General features: G+C 44.4%; 1 protein-coding gene across 1 annotated transcript in view; it reads left to right on the plus strand.

Annotated features, from left to right (window-relative positions):
* The window catches only part of LOC147422905 (6-phosphofructo-2-kinase/fructose-2,6-bisphosphatase-like), a 74,025-nt gene that overhangs the window by 15,074 nt on the left and 31,095 nt on the right, over nucleotides 1-27,856 (plus strand). Inside the window, 12 exon segments of the mRNA XM_086501911.1 lie at nucleotides 1,007-1,105; nucleotides 1,195-1,224; nucleotides 1,350-1,403; nucleotides 2,153-2,206; nucleotides 2,273-2,350; nucleotides 14,609-14,700; nucleotides 14,850-14,907; nucleotides 15,098-15,172; nucleotides 15,258-15,305; nucleotides 15,580-15,677; nucleotides 19,486-19,561; nucleotides 20,112-20,174. Coding sequence (XP_086358037.1) covers nucleotides 1,007-1,105; nucleotides 1,195-1,224; nucleotides 1,350-1,403; nucleotides 2,153-2,206; nucleotides 2,273-2,350; nucleotides 14,609-14,700; nucleotides 14,850-14,907; nucleotides 15,098-15,172; nucleotides 15,258-15,305; nucleotides 15,580-15,677; nucleotides 19,486-19,561; nucleotides 20,112-20,174 — 825 coding nt within the window.

Genomic DNA, 27,856 nt, shown 5'->3' on the forward strand with positions numbered 1-27,856 from the left:
TGCTAACAAAGTTCTCAAATAATTCTAGACTATACATATTAATGTCTTTAAACTCCTCACTAGTCATGATTTTGGGAGAGATAAGTTACCTTGGTGGTATCCTGGAAGTGGACATGTGAGTGATCCCAAGCAAAAGTCTCAGTTTCATGTTTCTCTTCCAGATAGGAGTGATACTATGATAGTGCCATGCCATCTGAGTTCAGAAACTGTGGTTCGGTGCTTCAGTGCTTGTCTATGAAAATTTCCTCTGTCCATTCTTTTTAAAACAGTATCTCACTCTTTTATTTAAAGTAAACAGCATATGCTATGCTAAAGTACAGGCCTAGATTTACCTCTCTTCCACTTGTGGACATATATGATGTATTGAATCACATCATTGTGAAAAAATTTTCCCCCTGTTTTTCTGCTGATGAAGAAAACAGTCCCTGTATCCAACGAGTGTAAATGATCAATTGCCAATTCACACCAGGACACTCCTTGTAGGTATTACAAATGGCAATGATTAACTGCCAATTGACACCAGGATTGTCCTTCTGAGTATGGGTGGCACATCATATGCATCTGCAATTGATACTAGCAAATGTGCTAGATATGCCCGGTCCTGGTCGTTGGCCACTGCTAGAGTCATACTACTAACATCCTCTAGCGCACAAGACTCACAACGCTGACTCTGAACGGCAATACCTGCAGCATCAGCCTTGTGTTGAAGATGAGTTCTTAAGGCTATCAACTGGCTACACTACCTGAAGGTTTTAATGACATTGTTCTATTTAAAATAATGACATTGCTCTCCATTTCCTTCAGAGTTTGTCCCTTGAGCACTGTCTAAACTGCCTTGGGGCTGTGTGCTCTGTGACGTGGTCAGTCCCATGGTCTGCTCGACTGTCTAGTGTCTTACCCGGTAAAAAAGCTTATGCTGCTAGATGTTGAAGTATTGGCCGTTTTTCCATCTGTTCTAATAGAAATCTTAGGCGGTGGTTGGCTGATATAATATCTTTTATGAAAGGTGGGCCTGCCTGCACGAGGAAAAACTTTCACAGCAGCTAAGTTGACAAGATATTTGCGCTGGCTTGGTCATGACACTAAGCATTTCAATGTTGGGAAGGTATTGAAAGTTTGTTAGGTTTTGTGAATCAATAAAAGGGTTTAAATAACTATGTAATGCTGATTGTGATTGATTTTGCATGGTCAAAGTACCGACGAATCAAGCATGGGTCCACTCAGGTAAATTTACAGGTTACGGATCCTCTGAAACAGGCATTAGGGTCTGGAAACCTGCCTTGGCCATTAATAACGGTTTCTTGTGAGCTATACAAGATTTGCTGGCTTAACTTTTTGACGTATGATAGACTGCAGATTTTTTTCGAGCAGACAACCAAGAAGGTGTTGAAGCTCGAAATGAGGTGAGCTACCTTACCTTCTTTTCAGTTTGCTTGTCTTAGTAAATTTTGCTCTTCTTTCTTCTTTTGTACCCTTGTGATCTTTTATCTCATTGTTTGCTTTGACCTTGTTAAAAGTAATTATTATATTGGATTAGTGCACAGATGTTTGTATTGATGTATGCTCATGTGTTTGCATGTGCACATGTTTATATTGCAAGAAAAATCAATCAAACATCTCTTAGGGCACAGACACCATGATAAACTACAGCAAATGGCTGATTCCAGTATAGATGTAATCTTGAAAACACACAGCATTCCCCAAGATGACATCGCAGACCTTGGTTTTGAGCCTCTCGGATCTTATATGGACAAATTTTTCAGCTTTATGTACATTGGGAGGTAACCTGTGTGGGAGCCTTGGCTGTATCCTTCCTGTCTACATGGGAGGTGAAAATGTCTTTCATTTGTCTCTGTCAGGCCTTAAGTGCATATGTTTACTATCTCTAAGAAAGATATCCGTGTTTGTCGGTGAACCTCTAGCAAGTGTAAGCTAAGACATCAGATTCGGGTAGTTTATGACTCTTAAATAGCGGAAACGTCCTCTTTGTTTATGTACTCCATAGGGAAGAAGTGAGGGGCCATTTCTGCGGATGCCTCGCTATCTTATTGTAGTGACAGTGAGAACCTTGCTTCTGTGCACGATGGTTTTTCAGACTGCAATCATAACTGTTTTAGAATCAGTCACACTTATGTTACTTGAAGCTTATCAGGTAGCGATCTTGGCAATGGAGGATATGCTGGCCTGGATGGCAGAAGGTGGACAGGTAATTTCATTATCTTATTGCAGTGTCTCCTTTTGGAGCAATTTAACATGATATTGTGCTCTTTAGGTTGGCATATTTGATGCAACCAATACCACACGACAGCGTCGTAACATGCTCCTAAAAATGGCAGAAGGCAAATGCAAGGTTGGTGCTCTCAGCTCCATGAATGGCAAGCTAGTCATTTCCAACCATAATCATGAGCAAAAATGGATTATTTTGATGGTTACACTTTAAAAGTAGAATGCTCTTATGGGTTCAAGTGGGTCTGTTTAATTGCTGGAAACCTTGTTCTGCTTTTTCAAGACATTGTGCTTCGTTCAATGGCCACTCTCTAGGTGGCATGCGGTTGTTTGTTTCGAAGGCAGGGGGAAGGGGTTAACAAAGTAACCATTTGTATTTTCTTTTATCAAAGGCTTTGTATGTCTACTTCTCCTTACTATTAAGAGCTTGCTCATTTGATAGTGTCACTTTCTATCTCTGTTTAGGAAACGTTGCTTAAAATCAATCAGGGCTGTTTGCTATGGGATGGATGAAACCTGTTTGGAGTTTCAGGACAAACTGAGGTGTTTGCAGGCTGTAGAACAGGTTGTAATAGATGTCAATCAGTTTCCAGCTTTTTTGCTGCAATTTTTCCTGGAGTTTGATTTAATGTTTTTGTTTGGTGTCCTAGAGTGGGATTTTGTGCTCTGGGACTCTTAGTTTAAGGGTCTAATTGACTGTGATAAGGTCGCTTGATAAGGCGGGAGTCCATTTTGCTTTGTCCGACCATAAGTCTATAATGTGATTTATGCTGTTTTCCTCAATTTTTGAGTACTATTCCCCCTGTATCTTCTCAGCTGAGCGCAGCTCTTCATTGTTGTTCTTACAATAGTCAACCTTACTTTTTCAGTTTGGCGATCCAGTATAAAATGCTGACGGGTATGGGTAGTAGCATTTGTCTTTTACCATAGGCACCATCTTTTTTGTTCTGGAGGTGTTATCTAGGCGTCCTGGTCAATGTCTTTGTGGGTGCATGGTAGATTTCTGATGCTCTAAGAACCTTTGAACGGGAAAACCCTTTAGAGGCTTGTCCCTTTTGGGTGGTCAGCTAACAACAAGTGGGTCCCTTTCTGCCTCTTTTACAATATGGTTCTGCCGTGGAAGTGCATCCTTTTTTGGTGTACAACGTCGAGACATGTTAGAGTGGATTCTGACTGTCATGAACGCATTGCACTTGAGCCACGTGGACAAGCTCCTGCTACAGGCCAGCATCAGTCTTGGTAAGTATAGCTTAGAATCTAGCTTGGCACTATGTGAGCCTCTAGTAGGACATTGTCTCAAAGTGATGACGTGGCATGGCCTAAAGGAAAGAACCCGGCAAACTGGTCGAAACCCTAGTGAAAGAAGCAGAAGACGTACCAACTTACAGGTTTCTGCCGTGTGGCCCAAAGAGGGTTAGGCTTAAAAACCTAACCCTTCCAACTTGCTGGACTTGGTCGAGGGGCCTAAAACCTTTAAAAATAAAGCACAAGGTCCAAACTGCATAAAGATGATGACGTGACAGACTCTACGAACTGACCTTCTATTTGTGGCAGAAATTTCGGAAGTCATTCTGACGTGCCAGCGTATACGGACAACACTATGGGCGCTTGTTTTTGGAACCAGAAGCTTTTAGAAGCATTGCTTTTCATTGTAACTGCTTTTGAGTTTGACCAATGGCCTTTATAAGTGTGCCGAGGGCCTCACTTCTTCTCAGATTAGCCCAGGAGCACGGAGAGAAGTAGGACCCTTGGACGTTTTACACATAATAATAACAAAAAAATACCGAGAAGGGGCGACAGTCTCTCTCTCTCTCTCTCTCTCTCTCTCTCTCTCTCTGTAGAAGGCCATCTTCGTGCCTAAGTCTGGTGATCTCTGTCCATGTGAGAGACAGGGAGGGTGCATCCTGGGAGTATTGAAGCGGAGGTAATCTATCCATCTTGAGACCATGCGACTGAAACCATGCTGTCATCTGTCCATACCAACATGCTGTATCGCCTTGTAGAGCTAGTTGTCGAGATGACTCTAAGGCAAGCCGAGCGTATCTGTCCTTGGGGAGATCCCATAGACCGTGCATAGAGGAAACTGATCTCGTTAATGCCTCCACCACGAGGGAGGGGGGGGGGGGGGTGGCTAGCTCGGCTCGGATAATCTCATGTGGTACTGAGGCCTTAGCCCGAATCATCCGAGCGATCATAGAGACCAGAGGCCTCTCCATACATCTCCATCCATCTGTGTTGCCAGATCACCCATGGTGATCTACTGAGGGTCCCCATACCTGAACTCCAGAGAGCATAGCTGGAGTCACTAGAGTGTCAAAAAGCCAAAGCTTTGTTTGCGGTTCCTTAAACTGAACCTGCAAACACATCCTCTCCAGTTCTCCCAAAGCTGCATGCTCTCGTCAGTCTAGTCTCTGATGCTCTCCTTAATGAAAACACCGGTCCACCGAAGACTACACCAAGATAAGTATATGCATCTGTGTACTCCACAGTCTCCTGGCCATACATAAATGTGGGTGCCGACCTCCTGACGCAGGCCTAGTCACAAAGCCGTCCTCTAGAGTCACGAGATACAAGGATCAGAGGTGTCTCGGATTGTTCCTGCTAGAGCTGCGCAAACTCAAGGAGAGCTTGTTGATAACATCAGAGGAAAGACAGTCTTAGAGACGAATCACAGATTTCTTTACACCAGCCAGAGGAGAGCCAACGGAGCAGTCATTACAGCAGATCTCAGAGCCTACTCATACTAGAGGTACATTGCTTGATCAAGCCACGGAACTTGGCAGATCCAGACGTCCACGACCTCGGGGTTCTCCCACTACCGACGAAGGCTGCAACAGACGATACAGATCACTCTAGCTCGACATGCAAGACGCCCAACCAGAGTATTGACCATGGAGGAGGTCGATGAGATCCGACAGCGACCGATGAGAGATTTCATCTGAACCCACAAACACCCCCCCCCTCCTATTTCCTTTCTCCTTAGCGTCTTAGTGTTAGTTCTTTGTAACTTTGTAATTTCCGTACTTAGACATGGTATTAGATTCACCAATTGTAACTTTTGGGTCTCATAGGTCATTTTGGCCTTTTGAAGACGTTAATATAACATTTTATTTCATTTCATTTCTCTCTCTCTCTCTCTCTCTCTCTCTCTCTCTCTCTCTCTCTCTCTGTTCACTCCACTATTGGGGTGAAGCAGGGTTGCCCGCTCTCTCCTACTCTTTTCGGTATGTATGTGGATGAGGTTTCTGACTACATTGAGAGCGATGGGGATAGAGGTGCACAGTTGGCAGGGACATGGATTCCACTTTTGTTATATGCTGATGATGTAGTGTTGATCTCCGAATCTCCAGAGGGAATGCAACGTCAACTGAATGCTTTGCATAGGTTTGCCCACGAAAGTGGTTTGTCTGTCAACCTTGGTAAAACCAAGGTTATGGTGTTTAATACCACCTCACAGTGGATTAGGAGGTCAGCACCTACATTCACATATGGGCAGGAGACTGTGGAGTACACCGGTGCTTACACTTACCTTGGAGTGGTTTTTAGCGGACCTGCATTCTCACTCAGAAGAGCAGCAGAGACCAGACTGACTAGAGCCCACGCAACAATGGGTAGATTAGAGAAGATGTGTTCGCAGGTTCAGTTTCAGGAGCCCCGGACGAAGCTCTGGCTCTTTGACACTTTGGTGGCTTCAACATTGCTCTATGGAGTTGAGATATGGGGACCTTCATTGGATCACCGCGGGAGGCTGGGTCGCACAGATGGATGGGGGAACATGGAGAAACCTCTCGTCTCTATGATCTCGCGGCTCATTAGAGCCAAGGCATCAGTACCACGAGCCATTATCCGAGCAGAGCTAGCAGCCCCCCCACTAGTGGTGGAGGCGCTCACCAGATCAGTCTCCTTCATAAACCGCACATGGGAACTTCCTAGAGACTGATATGCTCGCATAGCACTTGAGTCCTCTCGACAGTTAGCCATACAAGGAGATACAACATGCTGGTATGGGGAGATGGCATCATGGTTTCAGGCGCATGGGTTCAGCATAGACAGGCTGCCACCATTCCAGTACTCATTGGATGCACCATCTCTCACTCTTACACAGTCAGAGATCACCAAGCTCATCCGCCAAGACCTGACCCAGCTAGACACCAGGAGGACATGGATACAACCAGCACAGGAATTGGGCACGAAGATGGCTTTCTACAGAGACCACCTTCTCCAGCTTACGGAAGATGGTTTTGTGACGAGACCCAGATACATGGATACCCACTTGTCTCATGGGATACGATGTGCTATTGGCCAATTACGCACATCTTCTCACCAGCTGCGGATTGAAACTGGGAGATACAACGGAGTACCAACAGAGGCCAGGACATGCCCCTTGTGTGACATGGAGCCTTAGACAGAGCTGCATTATACACGCCGCTGCCCCGTTTACTACGAGACACGAGGCCGCTTCCATTGCCTGTTCAGAGAGGGTTTTGGACCACTCTCAAGAGTCATGGGATACGAAGATCAGAGATGCCTAGGTTTGTTCTTGCTCGAGCTGCGCAGACACAGAGATAGCCTGATGAATGGCGAGGCTAGCCAGTCTCAAAGACGGACCACAGACTTCTTCAGAGCAGACACGGGACAGCCGCAAGCGCCACTCCCACAACAGAGCTCCCCTCGTCTCACACCAGAGGCACACTGATCGACCGAGCGATTGAACTGGGGAAATCCAGGCGCCCACGATTGCGGAGGACTACACAGCATCGACGGAGGCTACGTCAAAAGATTCGGAGCACGCTGGCCAGGCATGCGCGACGCCCGATCAGACTACTAACCATGGAGGAGATTGATGAGATCCGCCAACGACCGATGCTAGATCTCTTGTGATTCAGCTATCCTAGCAAGCCGCCCATTTTTGCTTAGTTCACATCGACCAATCTAGGATCCCATAGTATATATCTTTGTTTTGTACTGTTGTTATTTTGTTACTCTGACTTTGTATCAGATCCACCACCTTGTAACTTTCTGGTCTCATAGGTCACTATGGCCTTTTGAAGACGTTAATATAACATTTCATTTCATTTCATTTCTCTCTCTCTCTCATGAGTTGTCCTCCCCCCCCCCCCCCCCCGCCATTACCTCCACAGAGACTTGGGGGTCAGTATGCATCAGCTTTGTACACAGTTTTTGAACAGCCACCCCTTCCCGATCCATGCCCACACACACGTGCTTTTTTCACCGCCGAGATGATGAAGAAGGCTATTGACAGGATGAGGACTGGGAGAGGATATGATCATGATGGCTTGGTGGTGGAGCATTTCATGCATGCCAAATATCTTCTAGCAGAGCTTCTAGCAGTCATGTTTAACCGTGCCATGTGCGAGGGCTGGCCTGATACCTGGAGCCTATCTACGATCGTACCTATTTTCAAATCAGGAGACCCTATGGAGCCTGGGAACTATCGCACTATCATATTGGACACACATTGGCATGGTTGTACGCATCCATTCTTGAGCAGCAGCTGAGTAGATGGGCAGAGAGAGAGGGAATGCGTGCAGTTGGGTAGGCAGGGTTTAGAAGAGGTTTTTCTACTCTTGACCATATCTTGACACTCAGGGCCATCATCAAGGAGGGCAGATCCCATGGGAGACGGATGTATTGTAGCTTTGTGGATTTCCGCAAAGCATTTGACACAGTACCCAGAGCTAGACTGATGCGCAGATTACAGGAGATGGGAGTATCCACAGAGCTAATTTGGGGGATCATGGCATTGTACAGACCAGTAGTAGGGCATGTATGCACTTCAGAGGGTCTTTCTACACCGATTCACTCCATTATTGGGGTGAAGCAGGGCTGCCCGCTCTCTCCTACTCTATTTGGTATGTATGTGGATGAGGTTTCTGACTACATTGATAGAGGTGCACCGTTGGCGGGGACATGGATCCTGCTATTGTTATACGCTGATGATATTGTGTTGATCTCCGACTCTGTGGAAGGGGATGCAATGTCATTGGATTCTTTGCATAGGTTTGCCCATGAAAGTGGTTTGTCTCTCAACCTTGGAAAAACCAAGGTCATGATATTTAATACCACCCCACAATGGATCAGGAGGTCAGCGCCCGCATTCACATACGGCCAGGAGAAGGTGGAGTATACATATGCTTACACTTACCTTGGAGTGGTTTTTAGTGGACCAGCATTCTCGTTAAGGAGAGCAGCAAAGACTAGATTGACCAGAACCCATTCAGCATTGGGTAGATTGGAGAGGATGTGTTCATAGGCTCAGTTTCAGGAGGAGCCTCGGACGAAGCTCTGGCTCTTTGACACGCTAGTGGCCTCTGCATTGCTCTATGGAGCTGAGATATGGGGGCCTTCATTGGATCGTCACGGGAGGACAGGCCGCACTGATGGATGGGGGGACATGGAGAAGCCCCTGGTCTCTATGATCTCGCGGCTCATTAGAGCCAAGGCCTCAGTACCACGTGCCATTATCCGAGCAGAGCTAGCTGCCCCCCCTCTAGTAGTTGAGGCGCTCACTAGATTTGTCTCCTTCATACACCGCCGGTGGGAACTTCTTAGAGACAGATACGCCCGCCTTGCAGTTGAGTCCTCTCGACAATTAGCCATGCAGAGAGATACGACATGTTGGTATGGGGAGATGACATCATGGTTCCAAGCGCATGGGTTCAGTATAGACAGATTGCCCCCCTTCCAGTACGCACTGGACGCACCCTCCATGACTCTTACACAGTCCGAGAGCACCAGGCTCATCCGCCAGGACTTGATTCAGCTAGACACCAGGAGGACATGGATACAGCCAACACAGGAGCTGGGCACGAATATGGCTTTCTACAGAGAACATCTTCTCGTGCTTACGGCGGATGGTTTTGTAACGAGGCCCAGATACATGGACACCCACTTGTCTCATGGGATACGCTGCGCTATTGGCCAAATACGCACATCTTCACATTAGCTCTGGATCGAGATTGGGAGATACAACGGTGTCCAACAGAGGCCAGGACATGCCTTCTGTGACATGGAGCCTGAGACAGAGTTACACTACACATGCCACTGCCCCGTCTACTACGAGATACGAGGCCGCTTCCACTGCTTGTTCAAAGGGCTTTGGACCACTCTCCAAAGTCATGAGGTACGAGGATCAGAGATGCCTGGGTTTGTTTCTACTTGAACTGCATAGACACAGAGAGAGCCTGTTGAGAGGAGAGGTCAGCGAGTCCCAAAGACACATTACATACTTCTTTAGAGCAAGCATTGGACACGTGGAGGAGCTACTACCACAGTAGGTCTTGTTGCCTTACACCAAAGGCACACCGATCGACTGAGCGATTGAATTGGGGAGATCTAGACGCCCACGAATGCAGAAGACTACACAGCATCGACGTAGGCTACATCAGAGGATCCGGATCACTTTGGCTCGACATGCACGACGCCCGGTCAGACTGCTGACCATGGAAGAGATTGATGAGATTCGCCAGCAACCAATGTTGGATCTCTTGTGACTTATGGTTTAGCTATCCCGGCTAGCTGCTTATTTTACACCTACCAGCTTAGGATTTCATAGTATTTATATCTCATCCTTTTGTCATTTCATTTCATTTCATTTTGCTACTCTGACTTTATATCAGATCCACCACATTGTAATGCTCTGGTCTCATAGGTCATTTTGGCCTTTTGAAGACGTTACTATAACATTTCATTTCATTTCTTTCTCTCTCTCTCTCTCTCTCTCTCTCTCTCTCTCTCTCTCTCTCTCTCTCTCTCTCTCTCTCTCTCTCTCTCTCTCTCTCTCTCCGGATCAACTGCGGATCGAGACTCGGAGATACAACGGAGTACCAGCAGAGGCCAGGACATGCCCCTTGTGTGACATGGAGCCTGAGACAGAGTTACACTACACATGCCACTGCCCCGTCTACTACGAGATACGAGGCCGCTTCCACTGCTTGTTCAGAGAGGGCTTTGGACCACTCTCCAAAGTCATGAGGTACGAGGATCAGAGATGCCTGGGTTTGTTTCTGCTCGAGCTGTGTAGACACAGAGAGAGCTTGCTGAGAGGAGAGGCTAGCCGATTTCAGAGACACATCACAGACTTCTTTAGAGTAGACACTGGACACTCGGAGGAGCTACTACCACAGTAGACCTTGTCGCCTCAAACCAGAGGCACACTGATCGACTGACTTGGGGAGATCCAGAGACGCCCACGACTGCGGAGGACTACACAACGTCAATGGAGACTACATCAGAGGATTCGGATCACTTTGGCCCAACATGCACGACGCCCGGTCAGACTGCTGACCATGGAGGAGATTGATGAGATCCGCCAGCGACCAATGCTGGATTTCTTGTGACCTGTGATTTAGCTGTCCCGGCTAGCTGCTTAGTTTACATTACCAGTTTAGGATTTCATAGTATTTCATTTTCATTTTCATTTTGTCATTTCATTTTGTGACTATGACTTTGTATCAGATCCACCACATTGTAACAATCTGGTCTCATAGGTCATTTTGGCCTTTTGAAGACGTTAATATAACATTTCATTTCATTTCATTTCTCTCTCTCTCTCTCTCTCTCTCTCTCTCTCTCTCTCATTTGTACATAGCTTATGGGACACCACCAGGGACAGATATGCTAGGCTTGCTCTTGAGTCGTCCAGACAGCTGGCATTACAAGGAGATACATCATGTTGGTATGCACAGATGAGCTCATGGTTTCAGAGGCATGGTTTCAGCATGGACAGGCTGCCCCCTTTCCAGTATTCTCTTGATGCACCATCTTTGGCTCTTACACGGATGGAGATTACTAGACTGATTCGGTAGGATCTTATCCAGCTTGATACCAGGAGGACATGGATAGAGCCATCACGGGAGTTGGGTACGAAGAGGGATTTCTATAGAGAGCATCTTCTCCAACTCACTACAGTCGAATTTGTCACACGGCCCGACTACATGGACACACATCTATCTCATGGGTTACGATGTGCCATAGGCCAGATACGCACATCTTGACACCAGCTTTGGATTGAGACAGGTAGATTCAAAGGCATACCAGCAAACAGTAGGATATGTCAATCATGCCAGAGCCAGAGACAGAGTTTCACTACATATGTCACTGCTCAGTCTACTATGAGATACGGGGACGCTTTCATTGCTTATTCAGAGATGGTTTTGACTCGCTAGATAGAGTCATGAGATATCAGGATCAGAGATGTCTCGGATTATTTCTACTTGAGATACAAAGACATAGAGACTCTCTATTGAGAGGGCATAGACAGAGACATTCCCAGAGACGCATCTCTGATTTCTTCAGTTGGAGTACCACAGAGGTAGAGGGACCACTACCACCACAGAGCTCGGTTCCCACCCATACACACACCAGTGGTACTCTCATTGACCGAGCTATAGAGTTGGGGAGATCGAGACGACCACAACTGAGGAGGGGAGCCACACAGCACCGACGGAGATTGCGGCAGAGGATCCACAAAATTCTAGCACGACACCCAGAGTGTCGGTCAGGATAGACTTCATGCTACTGCTATATTGTATCATGGTGACACTTATCCCCATTTTGTACCTTTGTGGCATTATACCATTGCTTAGCTTACCAGCCAGCCATAGGAGTTGGTAGCACTCCTATCTCAGTTTCTAGTTTCTAGTTTTCTTTGTTTGTACCGAGACATGGTACTAGACTCACCATTGTAATCAGTTTGGTCTCATAGGTCATCTCTCTCTCTCTCTCTCTCTCTCTCTCTCTCTCTCTCTCTCTCTCTCTCTCCTATGCAACTTAGAGCCAGAGACAGAGCTGCACTACACATGTTACTGCCCGACATACTATGAGATACACGAACGCTTCAACTTCCTGTTCAGAGAAGGGTTCAGACCTTTTTCTAGAGTCATGAGATACAATGACCAGAGGTGTCTCGGATTGTTCCTGCTAGAGCTGTGCAGACTTAGGGAGAGCTTGCTGAGGACATCAGAGGAAAGACAGTCTCATAGACGAATCACAGATTTCTTTACACCAGCCAGAGGAGAGCCAACGGAGCAGTCATTACAGCAGATCTCAGAGCCTACTCATACTAGAGGTACACTGCTTGATCGAGCCACGGAGCTTGACAGATTCAGACGTCCACGACCTCGGGGGGTCTCCCACCACCAACGAAGGCTGCAACAGAAGATACAGATCACTCTAGCTCGACATGCAAGATGCCCAACCAGAGTACTGACCATGGAGGAGGTCGATGAGATCCGACAGCGTCCGATGAGAGCTTTCATCTGAACCCACAACCCCCCCCCCCCCCCCCCCCCCCCCCCCGCCCCTTTATTTCCTTTCTCCTTAGCGTCTTAGTGTTAGTTCTTTGTAACTTTGTAATTTCCGTACTCAGACATGGTATCAGATTCACCAATTGTAACTTTTGGGTCTCATAGGTCATTTTGGCCTTTTGAAGACGTTAATATAACATTTCATTTCATTTCATTTCTCTCTCTATTCAGATTTTGCACAGTTATTTGCAGTTGCTCACGTGTGTTGCAGTAGATTTTTGGCTTGGGGTGTCCAAGTCGATTACAGTGGTATCAAAGTTTTGACGATTTTTTTTCTACGAAGGATCGGATCCCTTTTTCCACAACACAAATGGATTTTGGCAGTAAATTTGACAGAGGGAACTATTCCATCCCCTCACATGAGTGAAGAGAGGGAACCCTTCCATCCCCTTAACACACATGGATTCTGGCAGTGAATCTGGCAGGTAGGGAACTGTTCCATCCCCTCACACGAGTGAAGAGACCACCGGAGGGTCTAGCGGGTGTTAGCCTATTTTCAAGGAATTGGGAGTCAAGTATGGCCCTCTACCGTCAAGTGACCTTGACATGATGGGAGCCCAATGTCAATTGTAGGTTGATATTTGTGCCAGCCAGATGCTCAATACGCGAAGGATCCGTAGTATGCAAATTTTTTGAAGAATCACACACGTGACGATATCCATTCGGGATGGAAAGTGGCCAACCTTCAAGTCGGCAATGAAACAGGAAGCCAAGCCGAGTGCAGATAAGCGAAAAATGTACTCGAAGATGAGTTTGGCGATGCGGTAGAGCAGCAGGCCAACAAAGTCATGAAGGCTTCGAATAGCTCTCGAAAGAAAGTTGTGTTGATACTCTATCCTCTAATCTCCAGGTGGGAGCGTGCCAGAGAATGAGCCCTTGGCCATGAAAAGTAGTTACATGAAAAGCTCCACATCCTAAAAGCATCTGGCCTAAAAGCAAGCTGCGCAAAAGCAGGAAATCCGTACAGTTGCCATGTGGCACTGTCAACGCAAATTGCGAGGAATATCCGTACAGTCTGCCACGTCAGCATGTCAGTGCGTTCTGCGTGGGATCCGTAGAACATTGCCACATCATCACTTGAATTCAAAAGAGAGTTGGAGAGTGTGTGTCCTGCTTTATTTTATTGTCTTTAGGTCACTTGGGCCCCATCCGACGGGGTCCCATAAGTTGGTGGGAACTCCTAATTAAAGAATAGGCCACTCGGCAAGACTTTGCAAGTTGGTAAAACTTCTTCGGTTGTTTCTTCTCTTAGGGTTTAGGCCCCTACCAGGATCTGTAGGTTGGCTCCGTTCTTTAGTGGCTTGACACGTCAGCAGTTTGTGACATAAATTTAAACTTACTAGAGATAGTCTAAATTTAGCAGGTTATGGGACCAACTTCGTAGTACCTCCAAAGGAATGTGCTAAGGTTTTGCACAAGAGGTGAATCTCCAAAGCCCAAGGGTAAGTTAAATCTTTACGAGAGTTCGTCCTAATTTAGCCGATTCTAAATTGGCAGGTAGACTCTAGCCTAGATGAGCTTCATAGAGCCTCCAAAGGATAGTGCAAAGGTGTTGCACATGAGCTAGTTAAATTGAAGGTAAGACTGTGGTTTTTAATTAATGAAAGGGAAAAGCAAAAGACTAAGGTGAGACCAGCCCTCCCATATAATTATGAAATTTGATAGCACTCCTCTTCTGATGCTCTACTTGTCTTAGTCTCTTGTAAATGTTTTTTTGATTAGTGTTAATCTCTCTTCAGTCACCAATTTTAGGGCTCTCTAACCCAATGGACATGCCACACATGTGACTAGAAGGTTTGACTCTAGTCGAGGGAGGACAAATTCTTTGCTGATTCTAAAACATAGTTTTTAGCTCCAGTGCAGAATGGGTTTTGTCCAATTGAACAAGATGGGCAATGCTTGCAGGAGTTGAAGTAAGATCAATAGAATAAATGAAGTTGTTTGAAAGAGCTTTTAGGACTATGTGACAAGTTTGCTTTCATCTATTTTGTTATATGATCCTTATACCTTTTACAGTCCAGTCTAGAACCACCATAAGGTGATGCTTGTGCCAGGTCATATTTCTGGAAACAATTTGCAATGATCAAGCTGTCATCAACAAGAATGTTGCCCTAAAGATTCAGCAAAGCCCAGATTATGCGGATGAGTAAAGCTCTCTTTCTCTTATCTTTATATTATCTCGAGTTTTGTGATTTGCTTGTGGTGCCCTTTTCCATCTTTTTCTCTCCAATTTTCTGTATCATTTTTAGTTAAGATCCAAGTGTTTCAGTCCATCCAGTTTGATTTGATCCCCAGGTCAGATTATGATGCAGCTCACAAAGATTTCAAAGACCGCTTGTCCAACTACGAGAAGGTACATCTGCCTGTTTAAAGCTCTGGAGTTTCGGTCTGTTTTTGACTTGTTTTGAACTGCCTCCTCAATTTTGTTTAGTTGACACTTCGGCCATTTCATATTGATATTTGAGAATTATGAAGAGTTCATATATTTCGGCCATTTCTACGCCCTTTCGCTATGCTTAGCTGCTACAAAATGCTTGAGGCAGGTTTATGAACCTGTTGAAGAAGGCTCATACATTAAGATGATAGACATGGTTAGTGGCCAAGGTGGTCAATTACAGGTCAGTAAGGGATTAGCCAACTATTTGATTATATGTTTGTCTGAAAAATTCTCCCAATTGTTTGCTTCTGCTATATTTTTTGCAGGTAAATAACATCAGCGGATATTTACCGGGACGCATTGTGTTTTTTCTGGTACGCGTCAATGTCATGCAGCAGAAAGATAAACGTATGTGACGCACATTGGATTGAATGTTTTTTGTGGTCTAGTTTCGTGTGAGCCTGCATATTTGGCAATATCAGGAAAAGAATGCACCAGTTTTTCAAAAATTCTGTTTGACAAGCTCAGACGCTTATGCATTCGCTTTGTGTATGAGAACGATCATTGCTATTGTCGTTGGGTCCACTAGGTGCTTAGTTGGTGGATGTAAATAGTCTCTCAAGCTATCTATTCTGACTTTTCTCCCAGGTAAATACACACATCACTCCTCGGCCAATACTGCTGACACGACACGGAGAGAGCCAGGATAATGTCAGAGGTAGAATTGGAGGAGATCCTGCTTTGAGGTATTTTTTTTCTGTTAAAATGTTTCTCTCCCTCCTTTTTGGATTTTTGCTAATGTCAAAAACTCACCCTGATGACTCAGCTTTCACAACCATTATTCATTTGTTTAAATGATCGCTTAAATCAGGAAAAGGCATTAATATTTTGGAGTGGCTGGCTGCTGCTGCTGAAACCCACCCTGCCCAGCTCCTGCTCGCATGCTTCCTCTGCCGTAGCCCATTTAATTTCAGTCGAGACAACCTTCACTGCTTTTGATATCAGTGGCTTGTTCAAAGAGGTCTTTAGACTTCACTGTAATCCAAAAAGGGTTGTAAGCAACAGAGATGCGAAATCACGTTCAAATTTTGAACTTCTCTTTTTCAAGTTATTGGAATACATCCATGTTTTAGTACAGCGTACCATCTCCCCCACTCACCCCTTGCCCGGCATTTGCCCCGTAGCGGTATGCACATAGATGGAGGATCTGTTTCATACAGGGACTCTAATGAATGCCCTTTGATCGACCCCTCCAAGTCTTTCATTCTACTTTCTCTTTGAAGGAGAAAGTGATCTTGGCTGCGGAGGTTGACCGTCTCCAGATGACCTTTGTCATGTGCAAGATTGTCGGCACACACCCTAACAGAGGGGAAATTCAAGACTTTGTGCAGGCTTGCCTCCTCGTGGGTGTGGCAAGATCATCGATGTGCAGATTCCGAGCCAAGGACATCAACGGATAGACTTTGAGAGCCTAGACATGGTGGCCAAGGTGCTACAGATGAGCCCTATGGCTTTGGGTGCCTTGCAGGAAAATATTTGGCAATGGCACCGTGCTTTTGATTCTGCCTTTGATGTGACTGAAGAGGCAGACTACCCATTTTTGGTTTGTTTTCTTTCCTACGTTGGGAGTACCTTCATTTCCTACCTTGGCTTGGAGATCTCATTGGTAACTACATTGAGTCCCTCTGGATAGTTGCTACGATGGCCGTAAAGATGACAGCAATCGCGACGTTCAGGTTCTTGTATGCGACCCTCACGCTCTCTCAAAAGGCAATTCTCCTCTTATAGTGAGTGATGGGTGGGCTAGGTAGTGAGTTGAATACTTGCGGTTGCAGAGACGATGTTTTATTTGTCATCAAATGGGACATTTTCTGTCAGGTAGGACACTTGGCAAAGTCTTGTCCCGACCGGAGTTCTTGTCCAGTACAGTGGTCCCAGGTTCAACCACAGTCATCAGACGTTACGGCAGCCTGCAGGCAAGCTCTTTAACTGCTCCAGAGGCATCCGCTTCGGTCACACAGGAGGATGCAATTTTTGGATGGATGACCGGGGTGGCAATAGGTCTATGGGTTCGCACCATGGGCCTGTAGTTGGTTGGCAGTTGCCACAGCATTGAACTCTAAAAGGGGATACATCCTATATACATGGTCATGTAAGCGGTAAAATATGTTGCCCATTATACAATATATGGCTAATTTAGAATTTTAGACCCTTCTATTAAAAACCTGAGAAACACATTTCGTCCCTTTGTTTCGAGTTTGTTTTGAAACGTTTCGAGCGTTTCGTGTCTCATTTCGTTTTGAAGGGACGGAACTCGTTTTCATGTGACTATGCCTTGGAGACATGTAGATGCCCCAATAGCTTGTATCAAACTCCATCTCTTCTTAGTACTAGCCAAGAAGAGACGAGGCTATGGACTAAGCCATTGGTTTACTTCCATTATGTGGGGTAAAGCAAGAGTAGACTACTCAGCGTGTTGTTTGGTGTTTAGGGGCTCAAATCTTAGAGTTCTCTCATTGCTTGAGTGATTTTGGTGTGACGGACTTGCTAAACATCTTTTGGCCTTTAACATGTTATTGTTTATTGGCTATTATCGATTGCACAAGATTGCATCATATTGATTGTGGATTGGCATATCCCCTCCTACAATAAAGGGAAACTTTATACTTTCATGTATTTGACTTCAAGAATTGATGAGCCTGGTTGAGGATAGGTAAGCCAACTTGATTTAAACCGTTGATAACTTTGATTTTGCCACTTGAATCAGAAGGGGGTAGTGGCCTTTTGATTCGTATAACAATTAAAAAATACTTTTCATGCTTACTTGGATACTCCAAAAAAACCTTAAACAGATAACTCAATTTGACTAAATTTGAAAGAAAAATTATCGATAACTCTGGTTATGCCACTTGAATCAGAAAGGCGTGATGGCCTTCTACATAACATTAAAAAATATATATCTTAGATAGTAGTTTAAGTTAAAAAAGTTTTAAGTAGGACAAAAAAACAACTGATAGGTTCGTGGACACTTGTAATACGTATTCAAAGCTAATAAATCTGTTGTCTTGTTCATATTGATGGAGGTGAGAATTCTTTCTTTACTTAAGGCTTAGTTGTTGTCCGATTACGAAGATCCCTGCTGATTCAACCTAAATGACCTCCACAACTCTTATTCTTTTGTGTAGGATCACTGGAATGATGCTTCATTCTTATTATTCTTATTATGTTGTACAAAAATGAATCTAAGATTGAGTCATTTCTCAGCTTAATTATCTAAAGCCAATTGTCGTTATGTTCTTTTATGTATATGTATTAAGTTTAATTCAACAACACACATGTCCTAAACACAAGGCCCTCCCAAGTAACTGGGTGGACCGGGATGTTGACTTTAGATTATTTTTTGTCTGTAGGCTTTGATTTACCCATTGTCTATAATTCCTTGATAGGTTGATAGGTGTTAGGTGGTCTTTCTCTGACTATAGATTGGGTTCTTGCTCAGGGCTACTATAGTCTTTTGGCTCTTCCGGTTTTAGGTTGCAGGTTAATCTAAATTTACTTACCCATGTGTATTCACACACACTCACACCCCCCCACACACACAGGCACACGCACACACCCTCCTTGCACACACCGTGAATGGATATTTCTTGATTTTTCGTGATACACATGGCATTAGGAGAGAGCTTACTGCTCCTCATACACTAGCCCTACATGAAGTTGCTGAGAGAATGAATTGCACGATCTGCAAAACAATTTTCAACTCACATGCACTTGCACACTCTATGATGATATGGAGTAGCAAGGTGCCCTTAAAATGGTGGCTTTTTCTATGGTGCTGCTTGCTTGCAGTTCTTCGAGTTGGGCTTTTCTGGCAAGGTGCCACATGACATCCTCTCTCTATTACGTTTGTGGTGCTTCTGCTGAAATGGTTCCTTATCTGTTATGTAATTGTAGTGCCTCTCACAATTTTCTGGATCATATAGCAGGGCTTCTTCAAGTTCGTTTCCCTTCTCTGCCTTTAACAAAACATTTCTGGATGTCTGGCATTCTTGCTCCTGCTCTCAGACAGTATCGTTCATGCACCTAAGATATCGTTCCTGCTGGAATCTTAGGTTGGCATAGACCAGGTATTCTATTGAGATTCCTGGGTCCATGCAGTTCTTGTTTTGTTAGGTTTCCCAAACAGATATACACTACTGTTAGTAGTTGATGTCACTAACAGGTGAATTGATTTAGTCCTTGCGTCTTGTTCTTTATTCCCAGTTTTGCATTGTTTATACTAGGGTAAGCTCTATAGTTTGCGGATATTTCCTACGAGGATTCCCATGAGAAAGGTTGATGAATGGTTTCTATCTGGTGTTCTGTGTGGGGGGTTCTTATTTGATTAGTCATAGTATTGGGAAGAAAGGGGAGAGTGAGTTCAGACTAGATTTTTGAGCTGTTTAAAGATGTATATGACTTGTCCTCTTTTGATTACCGCTTTTCTGTTATTTGCTGTTAAAGTGCTTGATCAACCTTCTGGTTTTTACTGCAAGTTATCTTATATGTTTATAGTGAAGCTGGAGATAGGTATGCCAAGAAGCTGGGAGAATTTGTTAACAAACGCCTCAAAAGTGAACGAACAGCTTCTGTACATATCTGAACCATTGCCTTACTATTCTCGGTAGTAGGCGTTACCGAAACTTGTTATGGCTCTGGCTGGCTTCATGCTGTTCCCTTTTTTTCTGAATTTTATTGAAAGTTTATTGCCCGCTGGCAATGCATATGCTTTTTTGATTCAATAGGAAGTTTGAAGGCAGCAGATTGCTGTCTTAAGTATTTGTCTTTCTGATGCTTCAGAAAGACAAATACTTAGACAGCACAATGATTAGTAATGGCTAGTAATTGAGAGAAACATATGTAAATCACTGCTTTATCAAATATTCAATAATAATTCTTTGAAAGGTGCAACAACTTTTTACAACAATAGATGAAAGAGTGATTAAACCACTATTAAACCTTGGAAGATTCAATTTCTGAAGAAGTTAAATTAAAGTGATGATCTGGTGAGCGAACAAATGTCAGTAGTAGACCTTTTTGTTAATTTCCTCCAGAGCTTGCTTTTGCAAGATGTCAGTGCTGCTATATGGTACAACCATGTAAAGGAATATTTAATTATATCTCAATAAATTTTCTTGCAGATCTGGACGAGTACACTGCAAAGAACCATTTTAACTGCTCGCCACATTCTTGGATTTCCAAAGGTATCATACATAGGCAACAGTGACTCTATATCTGTATATCATGTTCCATAACGTCATTTCTTTTCCAGAAGCAGGGTGTTAAATGCTTGCAGGAAGTGTTGAATCCAATGGTGATCTGAAGATCTGTAAGGTTAAAATGCCAATGCTTGAGAACCAGTATAATTTTATTGTCCTTGGCCACCATAGATGAGCGTTTAAAAGTATACACATGGTAGCTGTTTGGGCTTTCTGTCCGCTGCTGCCCTGTGCTCTGCTATTGAAACACTGTGCTGTGCAGTTCTGTCTGTGGCTACTTTAGTATTGTCTGCTGCAGCATTACACTCAGCCTTTATTTTCTGGTCTTCAAGAGGTGTTTTTTTTGCACCCTCGAAGTCACTTGGGTACTGCATTGCCTACGTGTTCCCATGCTCTGCAAGTCTCTCAGGAGGGTTATGAACATGCACGCCTATCAAGACAAGAACCATGCCCAGAGAAGGTCGAGGCTTCTTTTTTTTGAGATTGTTGTCTCATGATGCGACTGTTCTTCAGAGTGGTGGATCTATATTTTCTTCTCAGAAATGTTTCGTGCCCACAAATGTAATACTTCACTTGTGCTGTTTACTCTGCCATTTCTTAATCACAGGGGGGGAGCTTGTGTCTACAGGCTCTGCTGAGAGGGAGTGGAAGTGAATGTCCAAGAATAGTTAGGCCTTCGTTAACTGGCTGGGACTTCTTTAAAAACCAAGTCCTTCTTGGTGATGTGGTATCCGACTTGTACATGAAACATAAGTTGGCACATCCAGACTGCAATCCATTTAGAGAAGCTCTGCTGTTGGTCTTCTATGCACTCATTACTTGTGGCTAGAGCGATCGTCGTGAGTCAGGTACTGGCGACAGCTTGGTTTACTACATCTTGTTGGATGTTGCATCCAGGGGTTTTTTCTTAGCTCCACCGTTTGGTGCACAACTTTCTCTGGGGTGGTTGTGATGGCACTAGCGACACTTGTCTTTGAGTTGCTTGGTGTACTATCAATATGCCGAGGGAGGATGGAGGACTGGGTATCACTGATCCTGAGATACGGAGACCTGCAGTGCTTTGCAAGCTCATTGTCCAAAGACTTTTCCTTGGGGCAGAGCCTTGGAAGAAATATGATGCAAACATTGTCAGCCATACAGCTGAGAGCTGGGTCTTTGGATAGTGAGGGCTCATGGAGAGGATGTTCCGATTTATTCTTTAGTGATGCTCGTTCATATACTATCTTCATTCATGCAATCTCTTGTACAAGTTTGGTTCATTATGTGGATATATTTGATTGGTCAGAGAGGGAGACATATGGAGGAGCTAGAGAGACAGCCCTTGATTTGCACATTCTTATGTCAAGGGTCAGGCTGGTATTGGTTTGCAGCGAGGACTCATATAGACTGAGCCAGATAGGGTGTAAGGATCACCAAAAGTTACATTCCAATAGATTCTGATACTCTGTTTGGAAAGCTATCAAAATAGAAAATGAATAGAGAACCTAAAATCTAGGTATGTCATACGTTGATAGATACGTGGGAGGGGTAACAGAGTAAACAATGGTGAACAGGGTAGGGAAGATAAGTGCTAAAAACTATCATGTCCATGAGTACATCAATACACAGGAGGAGTGGGGGAATAGGGGTAGAGGCTTAAGGTGTACAATAGCTTATCTGAAGAAATTAAGCATTGGTCTCTCTTGTAGGGTGTCAATGTCCTCCATGCTAAGAAGCCTGATAGGTTGTGTTGGACGTTGATGATGGTCTTGATCCGCCTATGTATGCGTCTTTGGTGATGTGAGGATCCTCGTAGCCTGTGGAGTCTGGCTTGTTCTAGCTGGAGCTCTATCAAGTGATGTCCCTTGTCCAGCAGGTAATATCTCCTCTCTATCGTGTTGTTGTTGAGCGAGGGCTCTAAAGAAATCTGCGATCTGTCTGTGTAGACCCTCTCTCAGTGGGTTATCCACCTTTGAGGAGAGTCTCTCTGGATTAACGTATCTCGAAGAGGTACAGCCCCAGACATCTCTGGTCACAGTCATCCATGACCCTAGCCAAGGGTCCAAAGCCTTCTTTGAACAGGAAGTGGAAGCATCCTCTAATCTCATGAGAGACAGAGAAATGAAATGTTATATTAAACGTCTTCAAAAGGCCAAAATGACATATAAGACCAAACTTATATAATCCTGGTGGATCTAATACAATGTCTGGGACCTTGGGATGAATGTCTTGGTACAAAATAAAATGAAGTAAAATAAAATAAAGGCTAAAATGAACATCAATGTCCGGCATCGGATGCTGTCCGAGGATGTATTGCATCGGTCGCTGAAGAATATCATCAATGTCCGCATTGGTAAATAGTCGTACTACTAGATGTCTCCCATGCCGTGCTAGAATAGTCCTCATCCTCTGATGTACCCTCCGTCGATGTCGTGGTGGCCCTTGTAGACGTGGGCGTCTAGCTCTCCCAAGCTCAATGGCCTTGTTAGTCAGTATACCTCTTGTCTAGGTGGACTTGGAAGTTTATTGTGAAGCTTGCTCATCTATGATCTAACTGCTGAGTCTATGCTCTAAAGAAATTTCCCTCTATGAATGTCTTCCCAATGTCTAATCTCCTTAGAAGACTCTCCCCGTGTCTGCGCAGCTCCAGCAAAAACAACCCAAGGCATCTCTAATTGTGATATCTCACGACTCTATCCAGTGGTCCAAAGGCCTCTTTGAATAGAGAGTGAAAGCGGCCTCGTATCTCATAGTACACTGGACAATGACATATGTTATGTAACTCTGTCTCTGGCTCTATATGACACAATTGGCAAATCCTGGCCTCTATTGGTACTCTCCTAAATCTACCAATCTCAATCTCTAGCTGGTGTGATGATGTGCTCATTTGACCAATAGCACATCGTATTCCATGGGATAAATGAGTTTCCATATAGTCAGGTTTGACCATATATTCATCCTGTGTGAGCTGGAGAAGATGCTCTCTGTAGAAATCCATCTTTGTGGCAAGCTCTCGTGTCGGCTCTATCCATGTCCTGTTGATGTCTAGTTGAATTAAATTTTGTTTGATACGGCAGGTAATCTCGGTCCTTGTGAGGGACAAGGAGGGTGCATTTAGGAAGGGGGGGTAGTCTATCCATACTAAACCATGTAGTTGAAACCAGGATGTCATATGTGCATACCAACAAGATGTGTCTCCCTGTGAGGCAAGCTGTCAAGAAGACTCCAAAGCTAGGCAAGCATATCTATCTTTGGGGAGATCCCAAATCCGTTTATAAAAGAGACAGATTTGGTAAATGCCTCTATGACGAGCGGGGGACCAACAAGCTCTGCACAAATAATCTCATGTGGTATAGAGAGCTTGGCCCTATTCATTCAGGAAATCATAGAGACGAGAGGCTTCTCCATACATCTTCATCCATCAGTACTACAAGTTCGCCATGATATTTGCTTGATGTCCCGATATATACACCCATAAAGCATAGCTGAAGTAACCAATGTGTCAAATAGCTAGAGCTTCGTTCGAGGTTCCTGAAATTGAATCTGCGAACACATCCTCTCCAAAGCTGCATTTGCTCTCGTTAGTCTAGTGTCTGTTGCTCTTCTCAGGGGCAAAACTGGACCATTGAAGACCACTCCCAAGTAGATGTATGCGTCTATATACTCAACCGTTTGCTGATCATATGTGAAGGTCGGTGCAGATCTGAACCACTGTGTTGTGGTGTTGAACACCATAACTTTTGGTCTTGCCAAGGTTCACCGACAAGCCGATATCACTATCAAATGTGTGCAATGCATCCAAGTGTCGTTGCATCCCCTCGAATGAATCTGAGATCAACACAAAATCATCTGCATACAATAGTAATGAAATCCATGTCCCTGCTACCTGTGCTCCTGTGTCGTCTCCCCTCTCTATGGAATGTGACACCCTTGAATGCATACTTTTCAGCTGTTCATGAATAATCCGCATACATCCGTGCTCATCCACGAGTGAATCGTGCTCAACATACAAGATGTCATGCCTAGGAAAAGGGATCACATAAAGACGCTGACTAAAATACAGGAAACGATCACGAATGAAACACTCGAACAATGCGTGCTGACTAATCATATGAACACATAGTACTTCTTGTGAGGGTTCTTTGGACCTAGGCTCGATAGCCAAGATCGGTTCTTCATGATTGATCGAATCTTCTTGTGGGGATTCTGTGGACCTCGACTCGAAAGCCAAGATCGGTTCTATGTGATTGATCGAATCTGCAATGAGATTAGCTTCACTAGAAAAAGTATCAACTAACCCATCATTCTTGTGAACAATCACATCATCTTCATGCAAATCATCATGCTCGTGAGAAATCACATCTTGATCATGCAAATCATCATGCTTATCATTATCATGCAATTCATCATGCTTGTCATTATCATTCAAATCATCATGCTTGTCATTGTCATTCAAATCATCATGCTTATCATCATCATTCAAGTCATCATGCTCATCATTATCATGCAAATCATGTGTGTCTTGCTTTGGAGAAGTAGAGACTGAGAGAGTCTCCTTTTCCTAATTTTGTGCAAAGTGTGCTTGCACTTGAGAAAAGAATCGCAACAACTCTTGCATGTGTCGCGCTTGTTCATGCTCACGCTCTATGGCTGCCTTTCTTTCTGCGTGTCTGCGATCCATTTCTGCTTTTCTTTCTTTGCATTCACGATCAAATTCTGCCATTTTTTCTGCTTTTCTTGCTTCGCGTTCTAACATCTTTTTCATAAACAATTGCTTCAACTCCTCCATAGGATTTAGTGCAATCCTTGGCGTAGATGGGGAAGGACGAGGGTCGGAAAAACCTCCTAGTCGGGAAAATTCTTCTTCGCCTCTCTCATGCTCACCACCTCCAAGCAAAGTATCCATTCCGCTTCGATTGATGACCATCCATTGAAGTCGTGGGTTCTTGTGGTCTTGGGTTCTTAAGTTCACGAGGAACTTGGGTTCTTGGGGGTCTGGAGGTTCTTGCAGTTCTTCTTTCGCTTGCAATCTGTGTTAGAGAAGGATCTTCTCTTCACCCGAGTTCTACTCTTTTCCGCGGGCGCACCCCTTGGCGGCCTTGCGCTCACACCACGGTTGCTTTTTCCCACCTCACGTCGATTGGCCGGCCGCTAAGTGCTCGGTCCGCTCTCAATGAGTGAAAAGAGAGACATGGGGAGGGTGGACAAGCCCTTCTTTCTTGGGTTCCCTGTCACTCTTCAAAAACACGATTAGGAATCGACATGCCCAAGAGGACTTGGGTTACGTGCGACTTCAACAAGATTTTTTTTTTTTTTTTTTTGTGGCTCTGTGGTTCTTTCCTTGAGTGATACAGAACTCTGCCAAAGCTCTGATACCAATGTAAGGTGCTGCGGAAGTGAATGTTGAACTTTGCTCAAGATGAGTGCTCCGAACTGTGCTCAAGGGTTCCTTTTGCTTATGGAAGGGAGAGCCTTCCGTTCCTTTAGTGAGAGAGTGCAATGGACACAAAGTGGATGAACACTGTGAATGAAGGTACATGAGACTGAGAGATAGAGAGAGAAGAATACGACTCCAGAATGTTGTCAAACCCTCCTCCGAAGGCCCCACTCTCTATGGCGAGAGCGGTCTACTTATGATTGCACAAATCTCTACAATGCTTGGACTTGCCGATGATGTCGACGACGATGAGGACGACAACGAGACAGCTGAAATCTGAGAATGCTAAGGGCTAAAATCTGCAAATCTTTATCTGTTGAATTGTGACTCTATGTCGGTGACGATGTCGATGACGACGATGCGACGACGACGCGCTGAAAACGCAGATGCTGAAATCTGCGTTTTCCTGGCTGAATCTGCAAACTTCACAGGATCTGACCGTGCGGCGAGGATCTGCTGGGGGAAGGTGAGATCTGTGAGGTTCGGGGGTTCTATTGCGATGTCTGACTGTTGAAAACTGAAAACGCTGGTGCTTAATGAGGTTCCGTCGCGATGAATCTGCAAAACGCTGAAGTGTGATGGAGATGCAAAAACGCTAGGGCTGATCTTTGTCTTCTGTTGCTGCCGGTGGTTTGCAATGCAAAAACACTAGGCTGATCTGATGGGGTTCTGTCGCCAGTATGATGCATAAGCAAAAACACTGGCTGCTCTGGTCCAAAAACGCTAGGTGTTGCAGTCTCTTACAAAACGCTAGGCATCTGTGAGGTTCTGCTGAGAAGTTGCCTGTTGAGCAAGGTGCTCCTGCTGCCTCTTCTGCCAGAAAGTGCTAGCGCTAGGTTTCTTTATGTACTTGCTTTCTAAAATTGCCCTACCTAGTTCCCAACAAAAGTCACTTAAAAATAATAAGTAAAAAATGTCAAAAATAGGGAAAATAGGTCTATGCACTATAAAAATGCTACTGATGGGTTCTGACTGGAATCTAATGATCATGCTGTGTGCAACCAGAGGATATGCATCTAATCTAAGTATCTGGACATGCATGGTCTGCGAACAGACTCACAAAAGTGCCAAATCACTTCCTATTCTAGACTGACTTGAGCGAACTGAACCCTGGTCATGTTGTAGCTTGTCCACGGACACATAGGGTTGGATGTATCATGTGACAGAAGATCTCTCTGGAGATGGGCTCTCATCTCTCTGCACTCATCATACCATCTATTCTAGGGCATGCTCCCAGAATGTCGCCTCCGACCTGGCTGAGTGTGTGAATATGCCTCTGATGTTGCATTATGTAGTGTCTCACTTAGTAAAGTGGTACACTCCTCCACTGAGAGGTTAGGACCAGCTGTGCATAGCCTGCTATAGATCTCCTCTGTATAAACCGAGTCAGTCTCTGGTGTAAATGTATAATGAATATGTGACTTGCCTCCTGATGTCTAGGCTGTACGATACTGAAATCGGACAATGTCAAAAGAGCATGATCCACTGCTACGCCCATTGTTCTGGCTCCCACTATGAAATCCTGAATACAAGGAATAAAGCTCGGCTGTGCCATAACATAGTCCATTGTACTGGCCTCGTGTCTGTGTGGAAAGCATGTGAAACCGGCTGATCCAAGAAATCGTTGTAAGCCATTAATTATGGCTAATCCACGTGTGGTCGTCATCTCCATGAGGTATCTCCCATAGTCCGTATGCTCTCTATCTTGTGAGGTGTCACAAACGGGAGCGCATAGCAATATAAAATACATTCGGATAAATAGGATTTATCACTTATTACTGAAGCCAGAGGATATAGAGAGAAATATATATATATATATATATATATATATATATATATATATATATATATATATATATATATATATATATATATATATATATATATATATATATATATATACATATATATATAGAGAGAGAGAGAGAGATATATATATATATATATATATATATATATATATATAGAGAGAGAGAGAGAGAGAGAGAGAGAGAGAGAGAGAGAGAGAGAAGATCGACACGGTACTGGGGACTAGAAGATGGGTGGTCCCCCCTCGTAATAGTATCTTAATTACTGAGGAGAAGTCTATACAAGCACTTGAACCGAACGTATTACCACGTTTGTTCTAGAATAAGACTTGATGGTTCCCGGAAGCCTCAGCTTCCTATTCCTAAGGCAAAACCCTATTCCAAGGAACTTCCGTTCCTTATTCCAAATCCTTGAGAACCAAGGTTCTTGTTTCTGGATCTCA

This window comes from Adiantum capillus-veneris, chromosome 26 (assembly GCF_014529385.1).
Source record: "Adiantum capillus-veneris isolate H3 chromosome 26, ASM1452938v2, whole genome shotgun sequence".
In the NCBI taxonomy this organism is placed as follows: domain Eukaryota; kingdom Viridiplantae; phylum Streptophyta; class Polypodiopsida; order Polypodiales; family Pteridaceae; genus Adiantum; species Adiantum capillus-veneris.